The following is a 27,193-nucleotide window of genomic DNA, read 5'->3' on the forward strand; positions in this document are numbered from 1 at the left end:
AGTGTGGCATTTGTGAGTGTCCGGCTCCGCAATGCAAGGTTCGTAAACACCGTTAAGCCTTGTTTAAGGATCTTACACACTCCCGATGAGTATGCTACATTGTTTTATCGGTTTGGCTAGCCACGTACCACAGTTTTAGGTTAAGGAGATCTAGATGTTCGCACTTTTTGATTTATGATCTCTCATTAGAATAGAGAGTTGTGTAGAAATTTCATAATGTAAATTCTAGTACCCAAGGGCAAATTGAGTCAAACGGTTTGACTTGTTGACTTTAGTTGACTTTGACTTGACCGATATTTGACACTTGTCACATCATCCCCCCGTTAGAGGGAATTTTGTCCCGAAATTTTGAATTTAGGCAAAGAGTAGGCATGAACAATTGAGCCCAGAAGTGAGGATACTTCCTAATCGACTGACTCACGCACTCCCGTGTGACTCTAGGTCCTTGGTTAGTATTCCAGCGGACTTTTACTAATGGGAAGTGGTGTTGTTTCGTCCGCTTGACCCCTCGGTCCATGGTCACTATGGTTTTTCCACGAAGGTGAGGCTCTTGTGGAACTTGATCTCGTCGAAGGGAATTGCAAGAGTCTCGTCGGATAGATACTTCCGTAAGTTCGGGAATGTGTCGTGTAGAATGTACTTTACCAAGCTCGTGAGAGTAGATTGAAGTAGCGAGTTATAGGGCAGATTTTGACAGAATCTCGAAAGGCATAATTATCTGGGGTATTGGCTTTCCATGTTTTCCGAAGCATACTAAGCTTTCCCAGAGTGAGTGTTTCTAGAGGAATTTGGTCGGTTATACTGGTGTTCTAAAGGTTTCTTCCTCTTGCTTCTCTTCCCGTCACGGGTTGCTCCCTTTAGGGTCGAAGTTGGGAGGGGGTCCGTATTTTACGAGAAGTTCCAAAGGAACTAAGACGGTAGGTCAGCGAGACCCAGTATTTTGGCTTATTCCTGCTAACGCCTTCAGTGCTAACTGTTTCTCAACGGTTTTGATCAATTGAAAGGGTCCTTATGAATTTCCACCTTGATAATGATGTGTCTTGAGAATTGGACTCCTCAATTCCAAAACTCGTATCTAGAGAACTTCGGGTAATACTTCTCTGATCATATTGCTTCTGTGGTTTGTCGTAGCTGCTCTCCTTGGTATCCTTCTTACTACGAGGATAGATAAGTAAGTCATTTGTAATGACGATGATGAACTGATCTTAGCAAGAATGGCATATCCTATTTATTACGTTCATGAATCCTACGAGTGGGTTTGATCCTATCCGAGGGTATCACTACGAACTTTCAGCGTCCGCATCGAAATTGGAGGATTGTTCTCGGACATCCTTCTTCAATACTCATGACTGGTGATATTCAGATCTCAGGTTCAATTCCTGAAGGGTACCTCGTTCCTTGCGGTTTGTCGGCCTATTCGTCTATACGAGGCAGATAGTAAAGGTTTCTATTGGAGATGTTGTCGGGGCCTCTGAAATCAATGGAATTATGAGCGATTTGTCTTTCTAATTTGAAGAATAAGACCATAGCTTTTCAGGGTGAGAAGCTTGGTTCTTCAATTTCATTGTTGAGTAGTTCGACAGGTTTGCCCTGACAGCTCTTGTAGCTCGGTAGGAAGTATGTGGGTTTGGTTTATGCGACTAGGACTTTTTGAATGGTAGGACATTTACTCGTCCTTCTGGGCAACCTTAGCCCGAAGCTCATGGCAGGACTCGTACCATATCTGTCCCAAGCTTATATGCTTGAATCTTGTCTGCTACATGCGCGACATTCCCGAAGGTCTCCTGTAAATACATGTGATAAGGCTTCAGGAAGTATAACACTCCTCTGGTGCGTGTTTTGGAGTTCCACAGCGAGAGGTGACCCAAGGGTCCGTGCTGGATGTTTATGAGAGACGATAGTTTCGATATTCGAGGGGTTAGGCGAAGGGCCCTTTTGTAGTAGTTAAATTGGGAAGACGAGGGCTATATCAATCAAAATTGGATAACGACAACACTATCTTTTTTAGATAACATGAGATAAGTTGTATTCGAAGGAAGAGATCACTAGAGTGAGAGAGTGTCCTGTATTTCTTTTCTATGTGTTCCGTTTTGTTTGATGTTATGATTATTGTAGATGATTCATACCATAGTGTCTAGCACTGGTAGTGCGTGTGTTTTCGATGGCCAGTAATGATACTTGATATCATGATTCCTGATAGGTCTCCTTACGATCGAGCGGTATATGATCATCGTATGTAAATTGATATCGTGAAATCATCGAGGGGGTGACCCCACTCAACTCCTAATAATAGACATGGAATCGGAGTCAGGATGGAATTATCTGTTTCAAGACTTTAGTATTTTGATTTTAAATTAACCCCGATGCATGGACAAGGTCATCACAACTTACAAGTGATGCTCCTAAGGTCACATATGAATGTCTTTGGTTTGATTTGTAGGAGAGAGAACGTTTTAGCTACTTTTTAGAAGGAAGGTTACTTTAGTAAGTGTACCAATTTCATTACAAACATATAGTACTTAAACGTTTTGTCGTTGGGAACATTACAAAAGTCCTAACATGGTTCCCTTGGTGCTCCTGTTGGTGTGTTCATCACATTCTTCCTGTTCGTTCGTCATTCTTCTCAGTTGGACATTCTCTATTGAAGTGTCCCGTTTCACCGCATAGGTAGCATACTCGGCCTACCTTGGTGCAGGTGATTGAAGGGAGGTGATGGGTCGGGGCCTTATAGAAACGGACGGTATGCCCTCTCCTGTTGCAGTTTTTACAGTGCATCTCCCGGCAAGCCCCATGGTGATGAAAGCCACATTTTTTTTGCACTTTGGGAGTGATCCCTCATATGGTCTGGCAGGCATTCGGGTGGCAGACCCCGAAGCTAGTGTCGAGGCATGTGTTATGACTGCTGTTGTAATGGTAAGGGCGGCCCTAGGTTGTTGTCTTTTAGTGTATCCTTGAGATTGGTGGCGCTCTTTCATGTTCCAAAACTTTCTCTTCTTGTTCGTAGGTTTGTGGCCTGAGGTATTTTTGTTGGTAGGTACCCATTGGTGTCCCTGATTGTTACCACAATTTGTATTGTTAGTACCGCTTCCACCCCTGCTGACATTGTTAGTATTGAAATGCACCATGACGGCTGCCGTGACTGCAGCTTGAAAAGTAGCAACGTCTATCTGCAGTGTTGGCGCCTTGCTAGTTGCTCTGTTGCCTCTTGGTGAAGACATAGCTCTGTTTCATGACGAAAAACGACTTCGTTAGTGGAAATGATTGTCTTAAGTGCATTCTTACAATTTATATTTACACATATAATTTTGTGCACATTATTATACTATTCTTAGTGTTTCTGCTAACGCTCCCGAGATGGAGTTATGGCAGTAGGTAGGAGTAGGTTTCATACGGACGTTAAGCTTTACTCCTCTTAGAATCATGTTTGTCCGAACACACTTGGCTGAGGAATTTTGATGGGATCCGGTGCATTAGTGCTGGAACGTTCACACTCCATAGGTCTATGAAGAAGAAACTTCTCAACAAATGTTTAAAGGTGAGACGATAATGAGTTTTTAGAATGGCTATATGTCGCGAGTTTTCTAACTAAGTTTATCTCATACCAATTTGTATCAAAGTTCGGTTGTTTAGGGTGTTCTAAAAACAATTTATAACAAAGTTCTTTGTATAACAAACTCATGTATTTTAGTATCTCTGTATCCAAGTGAAACCTTATACTTGACCCAAGCTAGGTCCTTATCACGACCTATTGATGTATGCTTAGTTATATAATTAAGGCTAGATAGTCCTTCGAGTCTGTTAGGTTCATCCTAAGCCCATCTTGTTAATATGACTTTAGTAATCCTGATTTTAGTGAAAATTTTGACCTCGATGCAGGTCTACTTCACATTTGTGCATGGGCGGGTTTTGATAGTAGATAGATTTCTCGATTAGTATGACCATTTAGTTTGTAGTGTCGTGATTTTACTTAAAATAGAGTAGCACCAGCGCATACTTATGAAGCTGATTTACCAGGTCTGGTGAGCGGTATGAACTCTACTTACGATGATCCATCCCTTGTGATGCCTGAGGCAAGGTCGATGCAATTTTGTAGCTTTGCCAATCAACGCTTGGCTACAATCATCCTTTCTTTGAATGCTGTGTGTCCTACCCTTTTACTCTCTTTCCTCTTCACGAGTGGCGATAAGGTCCTAAAAAGAGAGTTGGTATCGGGAATAGTAGTAAAATTCTGAGTCACCGGTACATGAGATGGTGGGGTTTATAGTAGCGCGCAGTTTTCTGAACTCAGATTGTAGTCTTCCTGTTTTGATCCCCGATGATCGTGATCCGCCGAGTCTTTACCGGGAGGGCTCTGTCCGCCAGTCCCCCGTGGTTGTGGTCATAGCACCCTCGTTGGTCTCCACAAGGTGGTTGTTGTCATTGTTGTCGACATTCAACCCTCGATCACGATTGCATAACGGGTCACAGGTTCGTTATAGTCGAAACGATTCGCGGAACCCTTGCTATGCATGGAGGATGGATTACCTCCGGTCCCGCTTATGATTCTTCTCATAACCATTCACCATTCCTCGAGTTTGGATTAGGAAAGTAAGGGTCGTCCGGTAAGTAGGATTTTGCTATGCCGTATTTGCGAGAAGAGGAGTGGAGGAGATAAGTACTATGCGTCTAACTCTATTATCAATTACTTACAGGCGGTGATCCTTATTAGTTACTTCTATAATGACATAGTGCATACTAATTACATATAACAAGATACGATAGACCTATTATTAAGGATCTATTCAGTTTTCATATAAGTTATGATATTACAAAATACTCTTATAGTATTTTAAACTCATGTTCTGTTCTAATGTTCTCATGGTGGTAGTGTTGGTAAGTTTTTAGACTTGTTGCCATATCACAACTATTCATGGGCATGTGCTAATTACTCCTCGGACCAGCATAGTTGATCAGGCTATGTCACTCCCAAGACTGACCATACATCCCCGAACTTACCTATGATATCCAACAATCATTACTTTTGTTTTGTTCTAGAATGATGCTGACCTTAGTATGTATGTATGCATATATACTTTTAATAAGAAACTATTTATTTCTAAAAGTATAGTTGTTTTGAAAGCTTTAAATCAGAGACATAGTCCCAATGCATTTATAGTTTGTATATCTTATGTGGTTCGATATACTGAGTTCACTATAAACAATGCTCTGATACCAATCTGTCACACCCCCAAACCAAGGATGGCGGAAACGTCCGGGGGTGGAGGACTTCATGTAGAGTATCACAACAATTAATATAATAGTGCTCAAAGTAATTACAACCATCACAAATATAATTGAAAACGTTACATCAAAGCACATGTTTACATGATTCACATCAATTACATTATGATACAAAATGAACTGTTTGACGATTTATTGTCCCATCCTCAAAACGTTGTTGATTTCCTGAGAATACAAGTAGTTTTGAAAAGTGTCAACACAAAGGTTGGTGAGTTCATAAGGGATTTCGTTAGAAAAGTAAATCGTTTTCCTTGTAAAAGCGTTAGAATATGCATCCAGAAAATCCGATATTTTCTTTAAAATCTGTGTAATGTAGTCTTATGACTGAAGACCAAAATGTATAAGTAACCTTTCTTATTAATAGAAAATGTTATGTACTTAAATGGACATGGACGCGTTTGAATTAAATGAAATTTCTGTATGTTCTCATGTTTGTTAATACTTTGTATATATGTAGTCCTAAATTAGAGGACCGAGCAATAACAAGTATTGACCATACTTAGAGGTATAAATGTGGTTTCAAATGATGTGTAGTCGTAACTACCAAAACCAAAAGTGTACAGTAATATTTGTACTCATTGAGATAAAAAGTGATTTTAAATCTACATAAAACTCATTTAGGTTTTAAAAATAAAATCCCGTAAACTTATGGATTGTTATATCCCTATGTGAGTCGCTATAATCATACTATGACTATGTGAACCTGCAACGACGTTCTCAGGTGTCGCGAAAACTGAAATGACATTTGTCACCAGTAGACCTGCAGGTCCCACTGTAGCTAGCAGCAAGGTGTGGGGTGTCAAACCCAATATAGATCTATATACAAGTATCACGTTCTCCCTCAAGGAGATTCTGATTATAACTACCAGGAATTATATCCCGCACTCGGACGTACGGAGAGAGAGAGAGAGAGAGAGAGAAAGAGAGAGAGAGAAAGAGAGAGAGAGAGAGAGAGAGAGTCTCACAATATAGGTTAACAAGTTTACGTGAAATGTGTGTGAATATAAATCTTTTCTGTATGAATGTACCCTTTCTGTACGAGTGTGTTGAGTGATGTATCATAAACTATACCTATTATAGTTTATCTAAAATGTATGTAATATGTATGAACTCTTTTATGGAAATGTATTAGTGTTATGAATTTATCAAACTATACATTTATAGTTTAATATACGTGTTCTAAAATGAATGATTAATATTTATTATGAATGACTTAGTTTCAGTTCATGATGACAAACTAACAAGGAAACACATTCAATAAATAAAACTTATGATTATACACTTTGCTCAACATAATACAAAGTGTTATGATATTTACATGCTGTTGGCTAACTTTAGCCATTCTGCCCTGTTTTGGAAAAACCATAGAAAAATCATACGAAGTCGAAAACTAGATCCGTAAATTCTGAGAGTTCACAAAATGTGTCTAGTTTACTCATAATTTTTATCACGATTTTTAATGACCTCCAACTTGGGTGAATAAGTCCAAAATCACAGACTGGTCCGGATTGTTGTTTGAAATGATAGGCAGTTTTGTAAAAATCACCATAAATTGTAGAAAAATTGTATGGAGATGTGAAAGTAGTCATTTTAAATCTAAAAACTTGAACTATTTGCACCTTGTACAGTTTTGAAAACAAAAATGTTTAAGATGCCCAAAACAGTCCGTGAATGGAGTTGAACTTTTCTAATGAAGGCTGTTAGAAAAATTTAGTTATGTTCTTGGTGTTAACTTGTATTCCCCCCCTGAAAACTTGAGAAAACATGAAAATGTAGGGGTATGAACTCACCTTGAGTGATTTCAGTAGATAAGTGTTGAAGAAGAGAAGTGTTCAACCCAAGAACACTTGAAGAATCACTTGAAGATTCGAAGCTCTAACACAAATATAATGAAGTTTGTGTAAGATATCCATGATTTGAGTGGAAATAAGTGAGATAATCATAAAGAGAATGGATTATGCTTACCAAATGTGGAGGAAAAACTCAAGATCAACCCTTGAATCTCGAATTTCTAGAGAGAGAAAGTGAGAGAGGAAAGAGTTTGATCTTCTTGTGAAATGAGAGCAAATGAGAGAAGTGAGGAGAGAGGATGAATATTTAGCTCTCAAAAACGTGAGAAAGAGTGATAATTGAGTGGAAAGGATATTGATGTGACCTAGGTAAGGTGGGGAGGTGTGGCTGGTCATAGAGTGGGTGTGGGAGTGGTTGCTTGTGTCATAAGGTAAAGCAAAGTCAACACTCCACCTCTTTGTACTTTACCCACTTGCTTTTATTATTTAAATAAAGATTTTTATGAAAATATGATTAAATTGTGAATATTTAGGGTTTATTATGTTAAAATATGATTTTGGGTGAAAATCCCGCGTTAAAATAATTAAAAACGGGCCTTAAACGCAAAATTACGCGAAAACCGGGAGAAAATGAGTTCCCAGCGAGATCTCTCGGTCCTAGGCCGAGGTTCGGTCCCTAGGCCGAGACTCGGTCCACGCTGAGGATTGTAGCTGGAAACGAACAGAGGGAAACGAAGGGGCGAGGAGTTGAGAGGAGGCGAGGAAGCGAGAAGCGAAGGCGAAGGCGAGGGTTCGGTCCGGAGGTGAAAGGCGAGAAGTCAAACCTGAAATGAACCGAATGAACAGTAGTGAACAGTACCTTCGGGTTCGGTTCCTACTGGGCTCGGGTTCGGTTCCACCTGCTCTCGGGTTCGGTTCCTCCTGGGCTCGGGTTCGGCCCTCTTGCTCTTGGTCCCTAAGAGGACCTTCGGGTCCTAAGAAGCTTCTCTCTCTTCTCGAGAGGTTTCGGTTCCTAATGTCTATTTTTCTCGTTTTTACCCCGTTTTAAGCCGTTTTTGACCCGGTTAAGGGTCGGAATGACCCAAATGATTCCAAAAAGTTACGGGAAACTTTGGAGAGAGATTGGGGAGAGATTTCACGTACTTGGAGAGATTTGGGAGAGATTTGGCATTCTTGGAGAGATTTCTCATACAAAGAGATATTTGAGAGAGATTTCACATACTTAGAGAGATTTAGGAGAGATTTGACATTTTTGGAGAGATTTCTCATATAGAGATATATTTGAGAGAGATTTCACATACTTGGAGAGATTTGGGAGAGATTTCACATACTTAGAGAGATTTGGGAGAGATTTCACATACTTAGAGAGATTTCTCATACAAAGAGAGTTTTGGGAGAGATTTCACATACTTAGAGAGATTTGGGAGAGATTTCACATACTTAGAGAGATTTGGGAGAGATTTCACATACTTGGAGAGATTTCTAGAAGAGAGAGATAGGGTGAAAACGATTGAGAGAGGTTTCGAGTGTGGCATTTGTGAGTGTCCGGCTCCACAATGCAAGGTCCGTAAACACCGTTAAGCCTTGTTTAAGGATCTTACACACTCCCGATGAGTATGCTACATTGTTTTATCGGTTTGGCTAGCCACGTACCACAGTTTTAGGTTAAGGAGATCTAGATGTTCACACTTTTTGATTTATGATCTCTCATTAGAATAGAGAGTTGTGTAGAAATTTCATAATGTAAATTCTAGTACCCAAGGGAAAATTGAGTCAAACGGTTGACTTGTTGACTTTAGTTGACTTTGACTTGATCGATATTTGACAGTTGTCACAAAATACGTGTTTCATTTTTAACTTGTCTTGCCGTGACCTCCCTATGGTCACTTCATGACACCCGATTTTACCCAAAAACCATGCCTTTGATTCCTTGATACCTTAAACCGACCTGTTCTTGAAGATGGGTGTTACAATTATGTTTCAAATTATTACAAAAACACCATAACAGTGTACCATGTTCAAAAAATACCAATGAGCTAAATAAATCGTTCAAAAATTACTTACTTATTCATTATATTGTTTGTATTTATGTAAAATATTACTTTGAAATTTTTTTTTAATGTTTACACTTTTATATCAAAAATTTATTTTTAATAAACAATTGTAATATACAAATATAACCGTTCTGATCAAAGTGAACCCAAGCCAATTCCTGAAACTCCAATCGACGAAAAGATGATTTTTGAGGCAATTTCTCTTTGATTTCAGTGATTTCTAAAGATATGAACACTATGGATTGTGACTCTTAATTATTTTAGTAAAAATTAGTATTTTGATTTCTATTTTTATTAGTTTTAATTTGATTTTAGCCATGTATGGCTAAAACCCTAGTTTTCAGTTTTGCATTAGACTAGTTCTTTTCATGTGATCAGTTATCAGATTTGGCTTTCATTGTGTTTTTCTATCTAGTTGTTTCAGTTTTGAGCTTAGTGAGTGTTTGATTTTGATTCTTTTTAGTTTGATCACCTAGCTAAGGTTTAATCATTCCAGTTAATCAGTTAGTAGAATCTGTAATTGTTCTTTTTAACTGATAATAACTAACAAGTATCAGATTGGTTCCGTGTTGGGATTTAACTTTGATATAAACTGAAATTTCATACCTTTACGCTTCCGATCTTATGAGAAGTATTTGGTATTGCTGAGAATTTTACACATATCTTAATGCAACTTTTCTGATTTTAATTAAGAGCTTGTTTAATTAGACAATAAAAAATTAGGATTAACTGAAAAGTTCGTTTTGGTTAATTTAACTAGGTAAAAGAGATTAGACTGAAAGTCACCATGAAAGTTTTTCTCAGTATCAACTTAGAATGCATTTTGAACAACCAAATCTGAGTTGATTGCATGATTAAGAAAGTCACCACGAAACTGAATTCGTTTTTATCACTGAGTTTTATTTAGTTTATTTTCACTGCAATTTTAGTCTTTTGTTAATAATCAAAAATTGCATTTTTATATTTTCTGTTTGACTAGAATGTGCCTTATGCAAAGAGATATTGACCATTATTCAGTGTCTCTGCTTCCTTGTGTTACCCATTAGTACAATCAACCGTGAAAATATTATTTGCTTAAAGCATACACAACAACGGTTTAATATGCATTCACACCTCCATGTATCAAATCTTATTTGTATCTTACTTTTACTTGGATCCAATGTATCAACATGATATGTATTAGGAACAACTTGCATGTTACATACCAAATATTTAAGCCTAACCACTCCATTTTTTTTATGTGTACTTGCCAACATCAAAACCTGATTTAACTGTATATTTATAATACATGTCTTCAACAACAAATAAGATGAGTAAATACCATTTAGTTTAGGCTTAATATATGAATGTACCCATGCTATCAAAAATGACTTTCCATCCACAAGAACATGCTGATCAATCCATTCCCTTGAACTCCATATTTTTTATGTGTACTTGCCAACATCAAAACCTGATTTAACTGTATATTTATAATACATGTCTTCAACAACAAATAAGATGAGTAAATACCATTTAGTTTAGGCTTAATATCTGAATGTACCCATGCTATCAAAAATAACTTTCCATCCACAAGAACATGCAGATCAATCCATTCCTTTGAACTTACAGAATTCTCTACATCAAAAAATTATATTATTAAAAACAAAAATTATACATCAAGAACATATAAAAAAATATTACTAAACTTACAGAAAAATGTAAAAACGGTAATATACCAATAAATTGCAAATTTATCAACATTACCTTTGTTAATTTATTCATTGGCAATTAGATGTTGATCAATTATATTATTTGTCTCTTCAAGAATAAAGATAAAAACTACTTACATGTTATATTACTTATAAGATAAAAATTAATATGAGAGTATAACAATTGCCTTCGTTGTTTACATTTGTTTCTTCAAAGAAATCTTGTGCTTCTTCACTGTCTTTTTTAATATCATTGAGTTCTTGATATTCATCAACATTAACGTCCGATTCCTCTTATTCAATTACGTTGCCATCTGGGAACTTATTAAACTCAGACGTAATAATGACCGAATGCTCCATAAGACTGGAGATTTCTTCAATGCTGTTGTATACCTTCTTTTTGGTCGTATGCTATGAACAAGAACTCGTTTATAACAAACATATATCTTCTGACAATTGTGAAACGGATTCAATATCATGATATATGGAAAGTCTATTATCCATAATATTAGGAGATTATTAAAGTTGGGCTTTGAATGCAGAATGTGATTTACCAATGCTACCCTTAAAGTCTAACACCCCGTTCTTGAGTTCAACTTAACGAGAGAAAGGAAATGAAATGGTTGTAAATGAGAAGAAAATAAAAGAAATTGATGTTCCCGAGTTTCATTGAAAGAGGGAAGTGGAGGGAAATGAGAGGATCACTTTCCCTCCTAACTTTCCTTCCGATTTGTGAGGATTTGGAAAGAAAAAACAAAATGATTCATTTTCCTTCAACTTATTTCCAACTTTGGAACACAAAAGACAATTTTGTTTTCCTTTTCTTTTTATTCTTTTCTCTCTTGACTTTCTTTTTTCTTTTCTTCTTTTCTTTTGTTAAACTCGGGAACAAGACATAAATGTTATTCAACAACTATGGTAAAACTATAAAAAAAAAAGTTTAGAGTATACGGTATGGGCAACGAGAAGTGCTATTTTTGCTGATGTGACACCTTATAACCTAGTCATAACAAGATGAACACCACCCCTCCTTGTTAAGAGGATGTTATGACATATCTTGTTGTGACGAGCACAAGAAGCAACGGGAAGTTTAATTGGTTGTTGCCCTTTATCAACCAATCAAATCATTTTCTTTCTTTCTCTCTCTACTTCTTAACATGTTATAACATGGGGAATACCATTTTCCCCTTGGTGATATGAATGAGGTGACATATAAACTTGGTGTTATAAAGTGACACGTACCTCTTAGAAACAAAGAATAGTTTATGTAGATGTAGTAGATCTAAATGACAATGTCAATAAATTACTTAATATGAAACGAAAATCTATCAAAACAGAACAACTGTGAAACTTATTACAGTTATTAGTATAAAGAGATGGTTATTTTTTTAATATTCAACAACATTGACATAAAACTGAAATGTAAATGAAATGATTTAAATAATCGCATATGTAATTTGACCGAAACCCTTTTCCACAAGGCGCACCACAAACGAATACCAGGTTTTATGAGTTTGTCAGCACGAAAGAGAAGACCCCCAAAACCAGCCGCCTCACTAATCAAAATTCTGCACCTCTGATTCTGTCGATGGCTGGAGGTGCTTCTGCTCTCAATTCCAACTCCACCACCACCATTCGAATCGTTGTTGCCGGTGACCGCGGCACCGGTAAGTCAAGCCTGATTGTCACTGCTGCTGCCGAAGCTTTCCCCGCCAATGTCCCTCCCGTTTTACCTCCTACTAGGTTGCCGGAGGATATGTTTCCCGACCGTGTCCCCGTCAACGTCATTGACACGTCTGCTAGGTAACATCCCAATACTATCTCCGACCAATCCAAAAATGAAATCAGTATCGTTACTACTTTTGTCGCCAACAGTTTTTTTAGTAAGAATCGATTTATTGCAAAGTCGATGCAGTTATAATCGAGTTCTCTATTGTTAGAACCTGAAATTTTAGATTAAAAAAGAAGAGATTATAAGAAATACCTCTATATATGTTGACACAGGTAACTGAAAACTTGATATGTGATGTTTTTCAGTATGGAAAATAGAGGCAGACTTGCTGAGGAACTGAAGAGTGCAGATGCGGTTGTTCTTACTTATGCGTGTGATAAGCCCTCTACTCTTGATCGATTGAGTACATTTTGGCTTCCTGAACTTCGAAGATTAGAGGTATCGTTTTGCATCAGTATGTGTTCTATTATCCTGCATCTATAATCGTGTTCTGATACTGCTTTTATGCATCATTTGAACAGGTAAGGGTACCTGTTATAGTGGTAGGGTGTAAGCTGGATTTAAGGGATGAACAAGCTGTTAGTTTAGAGCAAGTGATGTCACCAATAATGCAACAATTTCGGGAGATTGAAACTTGTATTGAATGCTCAGCTTTCAAACACATTCAGGTAAGAATAAGATACATCTATAATCTGTTATATAACTCAGTTTACAGTCTTAATTCCTAAAACACCTATAATGCTCTATTTTTTCAGCTTCCAGAGGTATTTTACTATGCACAGAAAGCTGTGCTTCATCCAACAGCTCCTCTATTTGATCAAGAAGCACAAACCCTAAAACCACGTTGTGTCAGGGCTTTAAAGCGAATCTTTATACTCTGTGATAATGATAGAGATGGTGCTCTAAGTGATGCAGAGTTGAATGATTTCCAGGTACTTCTGTTTTGTTTTATATCTTGTTTTGGAGATTTAAGTGGGAAACATTATTAAAATTCTACAATTGTGAACAGGTGAAATGTTTTAATGCTCCTCTTCAACCCTCGGAAATAGTAGGTGTAAAGAGAGTTGTACAAGATAAGCTGTCTGAAGGAGTCAATGAAAATGGTCTCACTTTGACAGGCTTCCTTTTTCTTCATGCTTTATTTATTGAAAAAGGCAGATTGGAAACAACATGGACTGTTTTAAGGAAATTTGGATACAATAATGATATAAGGCTTTCTGATGATCAACTTCTTCCTCCTATTACAAGATCCCCTGATCAGGTTTTGCTTTACAAAACCATGTTGCAATTAGTTTTTATTTTTTTTGCATATGATTGGTTGAGGTTTTTAGTGATTTTGTCTTTGATTTTGTAGAGCATTGAGCTGACAAGTGAAGCTTTTGAGTTTCTCAGAGGAGTTTTTTCCTTGTTTGATATTGATGGTGTATGTTCTAATATTCTTTTTTCTTCACTATACAATTTCTCATTTCATTTCATGTCAACCTCATGGAATAATCAAACTTTGTTCATTATACATCTCAAGATACTAAAAATATGATTCTTTTAATCAGGATGGGGCTCTTAATGAACTTGAGCTGGAAGATCTTTTTTCTACAGCACCCGAAAAGTATATTCATATATTCAACTTACTTATTATTTTCATTATTCTATTCAAGTAATTTTTTAAATATTGTTAGTTTTATATTTCCAAACCCATGGCTTGAGTTTTCTCCAAATTCCCATCTTCATGAACATTTATTCTCTATTTCACAATCAAATACCTTTTTGTTAATTTTATACATTTCAGTCCTTGGAGTGAAGCACCATATGCAAATGCAGCTGAGAAGAATGCATTGGAAAGACTCTCACTTGATGGCTTCTTGTCACAGGTATATTATTACTCAAGTTACTATTTTGACAATTCACACAATGAGGACGAGAAGGGCATTCACGTCTTTTCCACAAACAAAAGATCACGATCTATGTATGTGACAATTTGTGAATTGTGAATGTAGTGGGCTCTTATGACACTTTTAGATCCAATCCGTAGTGTGGAGAATCTCATTTACATCGGGTATTCAGACGACCCTTCATCTGCAATCCAAGTTACAAGGAAAAGACGTGTAGATCGCAATAAGAAACACTCAGACAGAAATGTTTTCCAGTGTTTTGTTTTTGGACCAAAAGAGTCTGGAAAGTCTTCATTGTTGAATTCTTTTGTTGGAAGGTCTTCACTCTTCATCTAAAATTCTATAACTATTTTCAAATTTTCAACGCTTTTCTTTCAATTTTTTTTTTTGAAAATCTTTTTCAAATGGCAGGCCATTTGTTGAAGGTTATTCACCAACCATTGAGGAACGATATGCAGTTAATGTTGTTGATCAGCTTGATGTAAGTTGATCAACTTTTGATAGTCTTTTATGATTTTATCCACAAGAAAAGATAAATTATTGTTCATCAAGTGAGAAAGAAACAGAATCTTAGTTTAGTTTGCGTTGTTTTGCATAGGGAACAAAGAAAACCTTGATATTGCGAGAGATACCTGAAGATGCAATTGAGAAGTTGCTATTGAATAAGGATGCTTTGGCAGCATGTGACATAGCTGTTTTTGTTCATGACAGGTAACAAAGACATACTTAAGAAAATCTGTGTCATGTGCACTAAACCCTAAACCTTAAACCCTAGATTGTATGCTGTAAACCCTAAAAGCTTAATTCTTTGGTTTTATATTCTTTTTGAATTTGGTATTTTTTGAAGTTAGTTCCTAGTTTTCTATTTGTGAATTGATTTTTCTTTTGGTATCCAGTTCTAAGGAGTCTTCATGGATAAGAGCAACTGAATTGCTTGTGGAAATTGCCAGCCATGGGGAATCTACTGGCTATGAGGTTCCTTGTCTGATTGTTGCAGCAAAAGACGATTTTGACCCTTACCCAACAGCAATACAAGACTCAACAAGGGTACAAATCTTTACTAATAATAGTTACAGTTCTACCTTTATCTTGAATTGATGGATGCAAATATTTCTTTCAGCACACATAATGTTTAAAGAAACATACATTATTGCCTGTTTTGTTGTGCAAGACAAGAAACACTATAAGGGTAAAACAGTCATTTATTCTCATTGAGTCTTTCTTTTCGTATCAAGTCAAAAAGAAACACTCATGTGGATAAATGATGTCGGTGAGGAACAGAGACTAATTTGTTTTTCGGATCGAATATACTCTCTGAAGGAGAGAGTAAATGACCATTTTACCCTTACTCATATGAATAAACTACTATTTGTTTATATAGGTTAGTCAGGATATGGGAATAGAGGCTCCTATACCTATAAGCACAAAATTGGGAGATTTCAATAATATATTTGGAAGAATTATGAGAGCTGCAGAGCATCCTCATTTGAGCATCCCTGAAACTGAAGCTGGGAAGACTCGAAAACATTATCACAGGCTTCTTAACCGATCTCTGATGGTTGTTTCAGGTATGTTTTAAGTGGCTATGTATTTCAGAAGGGTAAAATAGTAATTTACTGTCGTTCAGGCTCTCAGAAGCTACAAATTTGTTTTCTGTGGTTATTGCAGTGGGGGCTGCAGTTGCTGTTGTGGGGCTTGCTGCATACCGAGTGTATGCTACTAGAAAGAATGCTTGAAGCTTAAACCTTCAAACCATGCACAGTAATTTAATTGATATTTGTTTGATTATGTATTGTAACTTTTTTAAATTACAGTATTGTACTTTTTATCTTTTATTCTTTCTTACGTTGTTTTTTTTTTTTTTTTTTTTCTTTTTTCTTTTTGGACATTATATTGTAAGAAATGTACATTGTTATGACATTAAAGTTGCCTTTTATTTGGATAATATTGTTATAATTGGGCACATTTTTCAAAGCAAAATGTTGTAATTGGAAAAAAAAAATGAAAATGAGATGTTATAATAAATCTATGGAAATACGTTTTTATTCCTTGAATTACGTTTGGATATTTCGTGAGATTCAAAATATTCCTTGTTTGTATGTTGGTAATTATTACAATTTGCAAGCTCAACAGATTTTGTGTAATTAAGTTTGTTTTTAAATATATATGATTATTAGTGTTCTTTTTTTGGTAGTGTGTATCAAGTCAATATTACATTTTTTTTAAATAAAAGGGTGGTATTTGGCATTTCTTATTTAACCAAATAAGCATTATTTGATAAGTGTTAATTAGTTTGTCTTTCAAAAAGTTATAAGTTGATAAATAGTACCTTGACTTAAAGACATTGATATTCAAAAAATGCCCAGACTTCGCCTAGTTTCAAAATTTTATGCAAGACAATGAATAAAAAGAACCGAATATAAAATAGGATGTTAGAATATAAATATGATGTTAAAGAGACACTACTTTAATATACCTTAGTATAATATATCTATCAACGATTATTATCTAGTAATCATTATGTAATTACTATATAGTTAGTGAACATTTCAAATCTTTTGATGTATACCCTACACAAACGTATTAATTTTTTTTTTACAGAACAACTAGATATATATTTTTATGAAAGAAATAACTATTTGAAATATGAGTTTAAATGGAGGTAAAATATAAATAGACAATATTTAAACAATTTTGCTAATTTAATGTTATTAAACAACTAGATTTTTTGATTTAAAATAATAAAGAAAATAATTAAAAGAAATTAAAAAAAATTAAAAAAATAGTAATTCAATAAAATAATAATTATTTATATATAAATTATTTACAGTCGATATACTCTTAACTTTATTTATAGAATAATATATTTTTTATAAAAAGAAAGTCTATCGAACATTCAAACCTACTGCTAGTGGTATCTCTCCCTGATGCGTTTTCTTCTATCTCGCCTCCTTCTCTCCTCGCCGTTGCCGTCTGCCGCCCTACCTCGCCGTCTCCTTCCATCTCCGGCCTACTGCTTCTACACTCGATGTTCTTAAAAGTATCAGTAAAGGTATTTGATTCAGCGTTTTGCTTTCGGTTCTTCGTCAATTAAATGAAGCTAGAATCTGTATAAAGGAATTACTGATGTGTTCGTTTGATCTTCTTTTGGCTTATCTCGAATTGAAGCACTACATTTCATAAAAAAGATGTATATATGTGATAAATAGTAGAGGAACTAGGCGAACTCGGGGCATTTTTTGTTAATCGATGGATGTTTGTCGGTGTTTCTCCAGTTTTAGGTTTAATGCCACTATATACTTCGAGTAATACCAAACCAACTGTAAAATGGAGATGAACTTTACATTTCTTGCTGGATAAGTGAGGTTAACTAGCTTAAATCAAGCTCTTATAAGATCTGTTTGCTATTGGATTTCTGATTGCTGCATATTTACTTGTTTGATACCATGGTTTTTCCCCAGTCACAGCTGGTAGAGATGAGTTTTGGATTTGGTATGATTCTTTAATCAGTATATTCTATTGGAATGAATGCATAACCATTTCAGTTGAACTTGGATGGCAATTCATCTCCACTTAATTTAATTACCTGCCTATCAACACATTGGTTTTTGGTTGATTTACAGTACCTTAAACTTTCATTTGATTAAGAATGATAATTCTGGATTATTTCCCAGTTTTTTAACCTTCCTTTGTGTAATCATATTAGTATTTGATTGTCATTAATGGTGCTCTTATTCCAGATATTTTAGACACACCTGAACTTCAAAAGACAAGGCATTGCAAACTTTCAAGACCGGATCCAATCGATCTCTTCCACAATCTTATAATAAGCATCTGGTAAGTAATTTTGATCATTATTTCATATATGCAAAAATGAATTCTTGATTTTTGAAATAAGATAAACTTGCAAACCCTAGAAAAGAACAAATCATCTACAATGCCTCTCATTTTGTGAATAACCTAAATCTTGCACTTTTCTAGGATTCACATCTAAACTTTGCTGGGATGCAGATATCAAGAAAAAAAACCTTGTTAATACAGTAGCTTACAACAAATCCCCTTCACAAATTATGGTGAGACTAAGACACCTAAAGCAAAATTCCATCCGTGCCCTCCTTTCTCCTCTCAACACCAACAATCCCTTCAACTACTCAACATTAGCAGCGTCCACCACCACCAATCCTCTCAGTTTAAACCCATTATTCCCATCTTTCTCATCACCATCCCACAAATTACAAGCAAATGATTTGGTTTTAACATTTCGCGAATGGTTCAAGTCAAGTGGAAACCCTCTTCTTGACCAAATCCTTGAAGTCTTATCTTCAATTGAAAACCAAGATCTTATAGTCGAACGTGAAGCCATAGATGCAGCTTTATCTTCTCTAAATCTACACCTCACAGAGTCACTTGTTCTTGATGTTTTATCATACGGAAAAGACGTTTTATCTTGCACCAAATTCTTCGATTGGGCGGGTCGACAACCCGGTTTTCACCATTCCCGAGCCACATTCCATGCGATTTTCAAGATCCTTTCAAGAGCAAAGCTGATGTCTTTAATGTTTTACTATTTAGACAGCTATAGCAAGCTTCGAGGGGGTCACAAGTCAAACTTTCACAACATTTTGGTCATGGGTTATGCTGTGGCGGGAAAACCCGAAATTGCCCTTCAGTTATTCGGACGTATGCGTTACCAAGGTATTGATTTAGACGATTTTGCTTATCATGTGCTTTTAAATGCTTTAGTGGAAGAGGGTTATTTTGATGGAGTTGAATCAATTGCTACACAGATCAAGAATCGTGGTCTTGAATCCGAAATCACTTATTCGATTTTGGTTAAGAGTTTTTGTAGGAAAAAGGAGTTTGATAAAGCTGAAAGTTATCTTCGTGGGGTGATTAATAGTGGGATTAAGATAAAAAGTGGTGGTTATATAGTTGGTGCTCTTGTTGATGGGTTATGTAAGAACAATGAGTTTGAGAAAGCTGGGAAATTAGTCGATGAATTTGGGGAATTTCATGTTTATGATATATGGATTCGGGAACTCGTTCGTGCTAGAAAGCTGGATGGAGCTATGGAGTTTTTGCAAAAAACTAGGAACCAAAAGACGGCTGTTTATGTTCCGGATGTTTTTCGTTACAACTCCTTGATTTTAAGACTTCTAAGAGAAAACAGACTCGAAGAAGTATGTGATTTAGTGATTGAAATGAGGGAAAACAATATCCCTCCAGATGAGTTAACAATGAACATTGTTTTATGCTTTTTTTGTAAAGCAGGAATGGTGGATATTGCTGTAAAGTTATACGATTCAAGAACAGAGATTGGATTATCTTTGAGTTCAATGGCTGTTAATTATTTAATGAATACCCTTTGTAGGGACGGAAGCGTCATTGATGCATATCGCATTTTAAAAAACTCACTAGACCAAGGGTATTTCCCGGGAAAAACCGCGTTTTCTATCATGGCTGATGCTTTATGCAAAGTGGAAAAAGTTGACATAATGGATGACTTGTTTCGTGTTGCTTTGGAACATAAGATTATGTTGAGTGATAAGTTTCATGAAAAGTACATAAATGCCCTTTGTAGGATTGGGAGATTAGAAGATGGGTATATCAGACACGTGGAATTAAACCGGTTAAATGAAGTCACACCCAAATTTGCTTACAACTCTTTGATAGATGGGTTTATTAATCGCAAAAGAGGCGATATTGCTGCAATGTTATTGATACAAATGCAAGAAAAACATCATACCCCTACCCGGAAATTGTTTTGTGGTGTGATTCAAAGCATATGTGAAATGGAAAATCCCGAAATACAGTTTCAAAAGCTGTTGGAAATGCAGTTGTCTATTCAGAAACTCGGGTGTTGGGTTTTTAATCATTTTATAGAAGGAGCTGGGATTGCTAAAAGACCTGATTTAGCTAAAGAAGTTTATCAAATGATGAAAAGAAATGGGATTTCTCCTAATGTGAGTGCGGATATTTTACTCTTGAAAAGTTTTCTATCAAGTGAAAAAGTATCCAATTCTTTATCTTTATTCTATGACGTTTCTAAAAAACGAAAAATTGGGAGAAAAGTATTCAACACGATTGTTGTTGGTTTATGCAAAGCAAATAAACCTGACATTGCTTTGAGCATCTTTTCAGAAATTAGAGAAAAAGAGAAGACGTTGAGACCCAGTCTTGAATGTTATGAAGAACTTGTATACGTTTTATGCAAATACAAAAGATATGACAAAGTCATGGATGTTATCAGTGACATGATTCGAGTTGGGCGTCCTTTATCGTCTTTTATCGGTAACAATTTGCTTCTATATTCTTTAAAAGACCAAAACCTATACAGCACTTGGGTCGACTCACTACCCACCGAGTCAACCGAGTCGACTCAGTCGTCACCTATGTGGAAACTCGGCGAGTTGGTTGGGTTGTTTTCTGATCGGTTTAGAGACGATGTAGATATTGATGAGTTGGAGGAAGTAGTGGGGAAGTGTTTTCCACTTGATATATACACATACAATATGCTTTTGAGGAAACTAATAAAGAAACAGGTGGATGATGCTTCTAGATTGTTCCGGAAGATTTGTGAGAAAGGGTATAAGCCGAATCAGTGGACTTACGAGACTTTGGTGCATGGGTTTTACAGACATGGTAGGGCGGCTGAAGGTAAAGTATGGCTGGAGGAGATGCAAAAGTTAGGGTTTACTCCAAGTGAGGCTACAACAGTTTTGCTTTAAAGATTTTCATAAAGTTGCATACTTGGAGACACACATGTGATATAAGGTAAGATGTGATGGTTTATACTATTTAGGGTTAAGTGCATGAAATAGCAATTTACTTTCATGGATTTGTTTATTATAGCATTCTGTTTTTGTTTATTTTTTATTACAGTATTGTACTTTGAGAAATCTGCCCTATTTTATGAAATTTGGTATCAATGGTTTATTCACATCAGAGAGGAGGGAGTTTGACAAGGGTATTGCAGTAATTTATCTTCAAACCTCCTTTTGTTTTCTTTGATATCATCACTCAAAACAGCCATGAGTTTGAACCAGGTACATGGATTTCAACTCCTTTTAAAATATCTTTTATTTTATTTTTACTTTTTTCTTACTCCTATTGGCTATTGCTAATCGAAAGACTATCACAGTGGCTACCAAATGAAACCTTGTAGACATGAGTTATCATCAAAGCAAAGAGGGAGGAATGAAGGTAAAGTCTGAAAAGAGGTTGTTTGTGTTGGAGTTATCATCAAGCGGTCTCAACATCCTTGAGCTTGTCCGTAGTCCAGGAAGACACAGGGTTGTGGCGGTAGGACACATGATGTTGGCCTGCAGGAAGGGCACATCAGCATATTACAAATATTTCATAAAAACAACACATTTGTTGAAATAAATGTGTACATATTACAATAGTTTTGTAACAGTTTCTTGAAAGATGTAGGAATGAATAATTACTTCCTAGACGATGGCAAATAACATGAAAGATTATTTATTGATAGATATGTGTTCATGGACCTTTATGGATCTTGCTTCGGTTACAATTTATAAGCTGTATATTGGTCTTTTTGCCATTGGCCAAGTTGTAGGTAAGAATTGATCCATGGGGGCCTGTTTAGGTTATTAGGTGTTAAGATCGAGTTTACCTTGCATACTACGTGTTATAGGCTATCGTTATGTAACCACTTCCCCATGGTCAACTCTTGGTTTGACAGCAACTTAGTTGAGAAAAAACTTGAATTATAAACTGCACAGTTTATACCAAAACTGCATGTGTGGTTTGGAAACTAGTTATATGGTATTCCACATTGATATATTACATTCAAAGACATTTAAAACTTGTAAATGGTAGAGGTGGCAATTGTGTCGTGTCGGGTTTGTGTCGTGTCGAAACACTAAACGGGTTGAAAGTGCTTGACACTAACCTGACCCATTTAATTAACGTGTCGTGTCGTGTCAACCCATTTATTTTCGTGTCGAGTTCGTGTCGGGTTAGGGCTATTGCTCGAAATATGTCGTGTCATTTGAGGTTAAAAGATTGAGCATGTTGAAAGAGTAGGAGTTAGGTAGGCAGAAAGGAAAACCTAATACTTTGGAGGCAGAATAGATGAAATCATAGCAAGTTCAGATGACAAAATTAAAAGAGTGGGAGTTGGGGAGGCGGATGACAAATGTCATGAGGATGCGAGAGTGGTGAAAGAGACTGGGTAGTTTATGAGAGAATGAAAAATTGAAATGAAGTTTTGATCTAGATGACTAAGTCATTTCAACATTACAAAACAAGTTAATTCGAAGGCTTTCTTTTACTTATGGTTTTTATTTTGTATCTCTCTAGTTTATTTAAAGACCAAACTGCCAAATTGGTCCTTGTGGTTTGCAAAAAACTTTGGATGAGATCCAAAAAGTTTTCAACTTGCATGGAAGGTCCAAAATCAAAAATTTTCTTTGGTTTTGGTCCTTGAAAATTTGAAAGGATTTTTTTGCCCTTATTATTTAATTTTCACATTTTCTTTATTTGTTTTAATTGTTTTATAATTAACAAAAAAAACAAAAGAAAAGAAAAATAGAAGGACGGGTCCACCCACCCACCCCCTTTCTCTCTCTCTCTCTCTCTCTCTCTCTCTCTCTCTCTCTCCTAACCTAACCCAGATTCATTCATATTCTTCGTTAAGAATCTTCCACAACTCCATCGGTATACCCCTCACTTTGTTCAACCTTCTGCTGATCGAACCCCATCGGTCCCATAAACATACAATGAAACCCCCTTTCCCTTCAACAACACACTACTCTATTATCTTACCCAAGTCAAAATCCAAAAACTGTTTGTCAAAAGAATCTTAGGGTTCCAGTCAAAGAACCTGTAACTTCTTTAAATTGGAGAAATCGATCATGGATAAGCCTCCAGTAACCAAATTCTCTTTAATGTCAATCACTTCAAGACTCTTTAACCCCCAAATTTTATTAGGTAAGTCACTGGTGAGGATTAATTCTATACTTCTGATTTCTATCCATCATATATGGGTTATATTGCAGGTTAGAAAACCCATATGAGATTGCAGCGATAGTGGCCGCTGTTGGTTGCAGTGGTGGTGATCGCTGGTGGTTGTAATGGAGGAGTACGAGAATTAGATGGCGGCGACGTCGATTTTGCTAACCCCCAAAATAAAAAACCACCATTCAATGTGAATATGGAGATTAACCTTTAAGATGAAAACCACAACACAAAACGGGGCTTAAAGCTTGGATTTTTCAGTGTATCTAAGGATGAAGATCTTGGTAGCAGTTAGACCACTGATCTATTTTTTTTCGGCGCTATGCTCTCGTGGATGGTGGAGCTCGACAAAGGTGTTTGGGTTGATTTTTTTTGACAATGATGGTTGTTGTGTTGATGGATGAGTTTCCTTTTCTTCCATCTAATATGTGAGCATGGTGCTCGACTAGATGATGGAGCGGACCGATGCGTAAGAAAGGAAGAAGGGTGGAGCTGGGTTGTGAAGAGGATGATAGTGACGGATTGTGTTCTGGGAATTAAAACGAGAGAGAGAGAGCGAGAGAGAGAGAGAGAGGAGAGGGGGGGGGGGGGTTGTCGGGGGATAATTGTTTTCTTTTCTTTTTTATTTTTAAATTAAATTAGTATTTGAAAAATTATAAAAAATACAAAAAAGAAAGTAAAAGGGCATAACCGTCTTTTTAAGTTTTTTTGGACTAAAAACACAGAAAAACCTTGATTTTGGACATTCCATGCAAGTCAAAAAGTTTTTAGACCACATCCAAAGTTTTTTGAATACCATAAGGATCAATCTTGCAGTTTTGTCTAATTTAAATAATTCAAAATACTTGCATATAAATAAACGGATCATTTTCGAGTCATATTCGAGTTGAAATTTTCAACCCTAACCTTACCCATTTAATTTTCGTGTTGTGTCGTGTCAACCCGTTTATTTAAACGGGTTGAAATATCTTACCCAAACCCGTTTATTTCGTATCGGTTTCGTATCGTGTTAATTTTTGCCACCTCTAATAATTGGTATAGGTTGTGTATTAGAAATCATAATCATGACAACATTAAATAGGCTGACAATTAGATAGAAGTAATTTTTTTTTGCCTCGTTCGAAATAACAAACCAAACTTTTCATAAAAAAAATATGTCCGAAATTCATAGTGGAGTCCCAAAAATTCAGGTAAAACAATCTCCGAATTAACTTTTTTTTTTTTTTTTTTTTTCCTTTCCTTTTTCTTTTTTAGAAAACTAGATATCTAAATTTACAAATTACAATGGAGTTCAAAAATTGCAATTTCAAATATATATATATATATATATATATATATATATATATATATATATATATATACACACACACACACACACGCTAGCCGTTTATCCGTGCAAAGCAACGAGCGACAAATAGTTTGTTTCAAAAATTAATTTCTTTTCGGCGGACAATGATTACTTTTAATTCAACAATTAGTTTGCTTTAGGAAACATGTCATATAAAAAATAAGATACAATGTATGTATTGACAAATAGTACTAAACATTAGTTTCAGTTCAACAATTTGTTTTCTTTCCAAAAGACAATGTATTCAATTTTACAAAATCAAGCATTCCATCCCTACTCTTCAACCTCAAATGTGGAATTAACTCCATCAAACACTTGCAAGAATCTGTACTTTATTTTTTTTTGTTACCCATTCACATTGTCATCTAGCTTTGAGAAATCATTAGCTATTCAGCTCTTCAACAGAATGTGATTTTTTTTCAATCTTATACTTAAAAAGTTTAATAAGAAAATGATTTATTTTTAATCATATACTTAAAAGTGAAGTAAAGAAACAAATTAATTTATTAAACCCAAATGACCATGTTGCCCTTTTTCATTGCAAGATACCTTGCAATCATTACACATCTATTCACTAAAACCTTTGGTTTATTGATTATTTGAATGATGATGATATTATTTAAAAATATATTTTCAATTTCAAGGTATGTGTAGTGGTAAAATTGGTTGTTAATTTATCAATAATCATAATCTGAAAATGTTGAATTTAGCAAATGTGTTTTTAAAATAAACTTTAAAAAGTATAATGAAATTAATGTGATTACTTTTTAGTTATGTGAGTTCTGTGTTTCCTAATAAAACTTGGATTGCAATTAAATAATTGTATTTTTGTTACTATTTTAAGGGCTTGTTTTGTAAGAAATTAAAAAAACTAGGGGCTGTTTTGTAAGATATTTGAAATTGGGGGCTGCTTTGTAAGGAATTTTTAATGTCATTGGCTGTCTTGTAAGAAATTTTGAATGTGGGGGTGGTTTTGCACAACGAATACCATAAAGTACAATGTTATAATTGTCCTATCCTACAAACTACAATGCTATTTTGCACAACAAAACAAAAAGAACAATGCTTTTTTGCACACCGTAGCCAAAAGTACAATGCTATTCTTTTTTTATCCTACTTTTGTTCTTCCTTTTTCTATAAAAATAGCAACATTTTTTTACTTGTATTTAAACATAAACAAAAAAAGTCACTTAACATTAAAAACAACCTCATCCAAATCCACAAGCTTCCCCAAATAAAGACATACAAAATTGCAATAAAGCCTAAAAAGTTTTTTAACCGGGAACCATTTCGTCAATATAAGACATTGGAAAAATAGTTTTTATAATTTAAGTTAATGTATATATGTACATTTCCAATAGTTCAACTTCAGATTTTTCGTCATGTGGGTCATTATTAGGGGCATTCTTCTTCTGCTTATTCCATATGTCTACCTAAAATACCCTTTACAAAGAGTCTATGAAGGTGACATTCTCCTTAAAATACCAATCTGTCGAAGCTCTCAAGCAAAATGTGCCATTTCTTCTTTTTGATTTAATAAAGTGCCATGAATCTCATAAACAATATACTCCTTCAACAACTTCTTTAGCTAGTAAGATAGTAACAAATTGAGACAAAGCATCTACACGGAAAACATGTCTCTTAGTGGTTGAGATATAGATTTCAATTAAAATTACTTTATATATAAAAATCTGAATAGATTTCAAATTAAATTAAAAAATAAATTGAATTAATAGATTTGGGCCCCTTTCTTCTTAACATAAACTTTTTAATTAAAAGTAAATACATTCCGTAGATGATGGTTAAGTTCTAACTGGGAATGTTACACATATATAATAAAAAAGAAGTTAAGATTTTTCACGAAATAAAATAAGTAATCATTGTACACCAGAAATACATCATCTAGCATATCGTATGAAAGTCACCCACCATTGCACATACACACATCAAACACACCCAAGCACCACACATACAAAACATGACACAACCACTTTCTCAAACTAAGATTGTGTCGCACCCCAAAACCGAGAACGGCGGAAACGTTCTGGGGCGGAGGACGTCATGTACAATATCACAACAACGAATAATAGTAAACAAGCAACAACATCATCCATTGCATTAATAATATAATTTTAATACAAGTGTTCTGACATGTTTAATAGACACTAAAGTATGACTCAAAAATGAAAGATGAGTCTTGAACAAGCTCCATCTTCTCTAAACCTTACATCGGTACCTATCTACTGTTGACCTGAGGATACAAGTTATTTTGAAAGAGAGTATCAGCTTTAAAGCTGGTGAGATCATAAGTATTTTAGTGTTTGTATTTGTAATAATGTATTTGTAAGACTGTATTTGTAAGTATGAGTATGTAAAAGTTTTGAGTAACCTAGAAAACCCTATGCTTCATACTGAAAGTAGCCTTCTACC

The 27,193-nt window shown here is 35.4% G+C and overlaps 2 protein-coding genes across 3 annotated transcripts; both read left to right on the forward strand.

Moving 5' to 3' along the window:
- The first annotated feature begins 12,267 nt into the window (after positions 1 to 12,267).
- Positions 12,268 to 16,378, forward strand: LOC145043532 (mitochondrial Rho GTPase 1-like). The gene is made up of 14 exons (XM_078992219.1): positions 12,268 to 12,615; positions 12,850 to 12,982; positions 13,066 to 13,212; positions 13,300 to 13,476; positions 13,554 to 13,805; positions 13,899 to 13,967; positions 14,095 to 14,150; positions 14,331 to 14,412; positions 14,539 to 14,750; positions 14,845 to 14,914; positions 15,032 to 15,144; positions 15,330 to 15,480; positions 15,815 to 16,001; positions 16,102 to 16,378. Exons 1-14 carry the CDS (start codon positions 12,401 to 12,403, stop codon positions 16,167 to 16,169), a joined length of 1,932 nt encoding a protein of 643 aa, XP_078848345.1. The 5' UTR covers positions 12,268 to 12,400; the 3' UTR covers positions 16,170 to 16,378.
- A 950-nt stretch (positions 16,379 to 17,328) lies between these two features.
- Positions 17,329 to 21,942, forward strand: LOC145043533 (pentatricopeptide repeat-containing protein At1g71210, mitochondrial-like). Of its 2 annotated transcripts, none has more exons than XM_078992220.1 (5): positions 17,329 to 17,485; positions 18,174 to 18,270; positions 18,415 to 21,207; positions 21,316 to 21,479; positions 21,575 to 21,942. In XM_078992220.1, the coding sequence occupies exon 3, from the start codon at positions 18,504 to 18,506 to the stop codon at positions 21,159 to 21,161; it is 2,658 nt and encodes an 885-aa protein (XP_078848346.1). In that variant the 5' UTR covers positions 17,329 to 17,485; positions 18,174 to 18,270; positions 18,415 to 18,503; the 3' UTR covers positions 21,162 to 21,207; positions 21,316 to 21,479; positions 21,575 to 21,942. The 2 variants fall into 2 exon arrangements, with proteins under 2 accessions (XP_078848346.1, XP_078848347.1); XM_078992221.1 differs by having other exon boundaries at positions 18,445 to 21,207.
- The last annotated feature ends 5,251 nt before the right edge of the window (positions 21,943 to 27,193 follow it).

Source organism: Lactuca saligna, chromosome 4 (genome assembly GCF_052625555.1).
Source record: "Lactuca saligna cultivar CGN05327 chromosome 4, ASM5262555v1, whole genome shotgun sequence".
Taxonomy (NCBI): domain Eukaryota; kingdom Viridiplantae; phylum Streptophyta; class Magnoliopsida; order Asterales; family Asteraceae; genus Lactuca; species Lactuca saligna.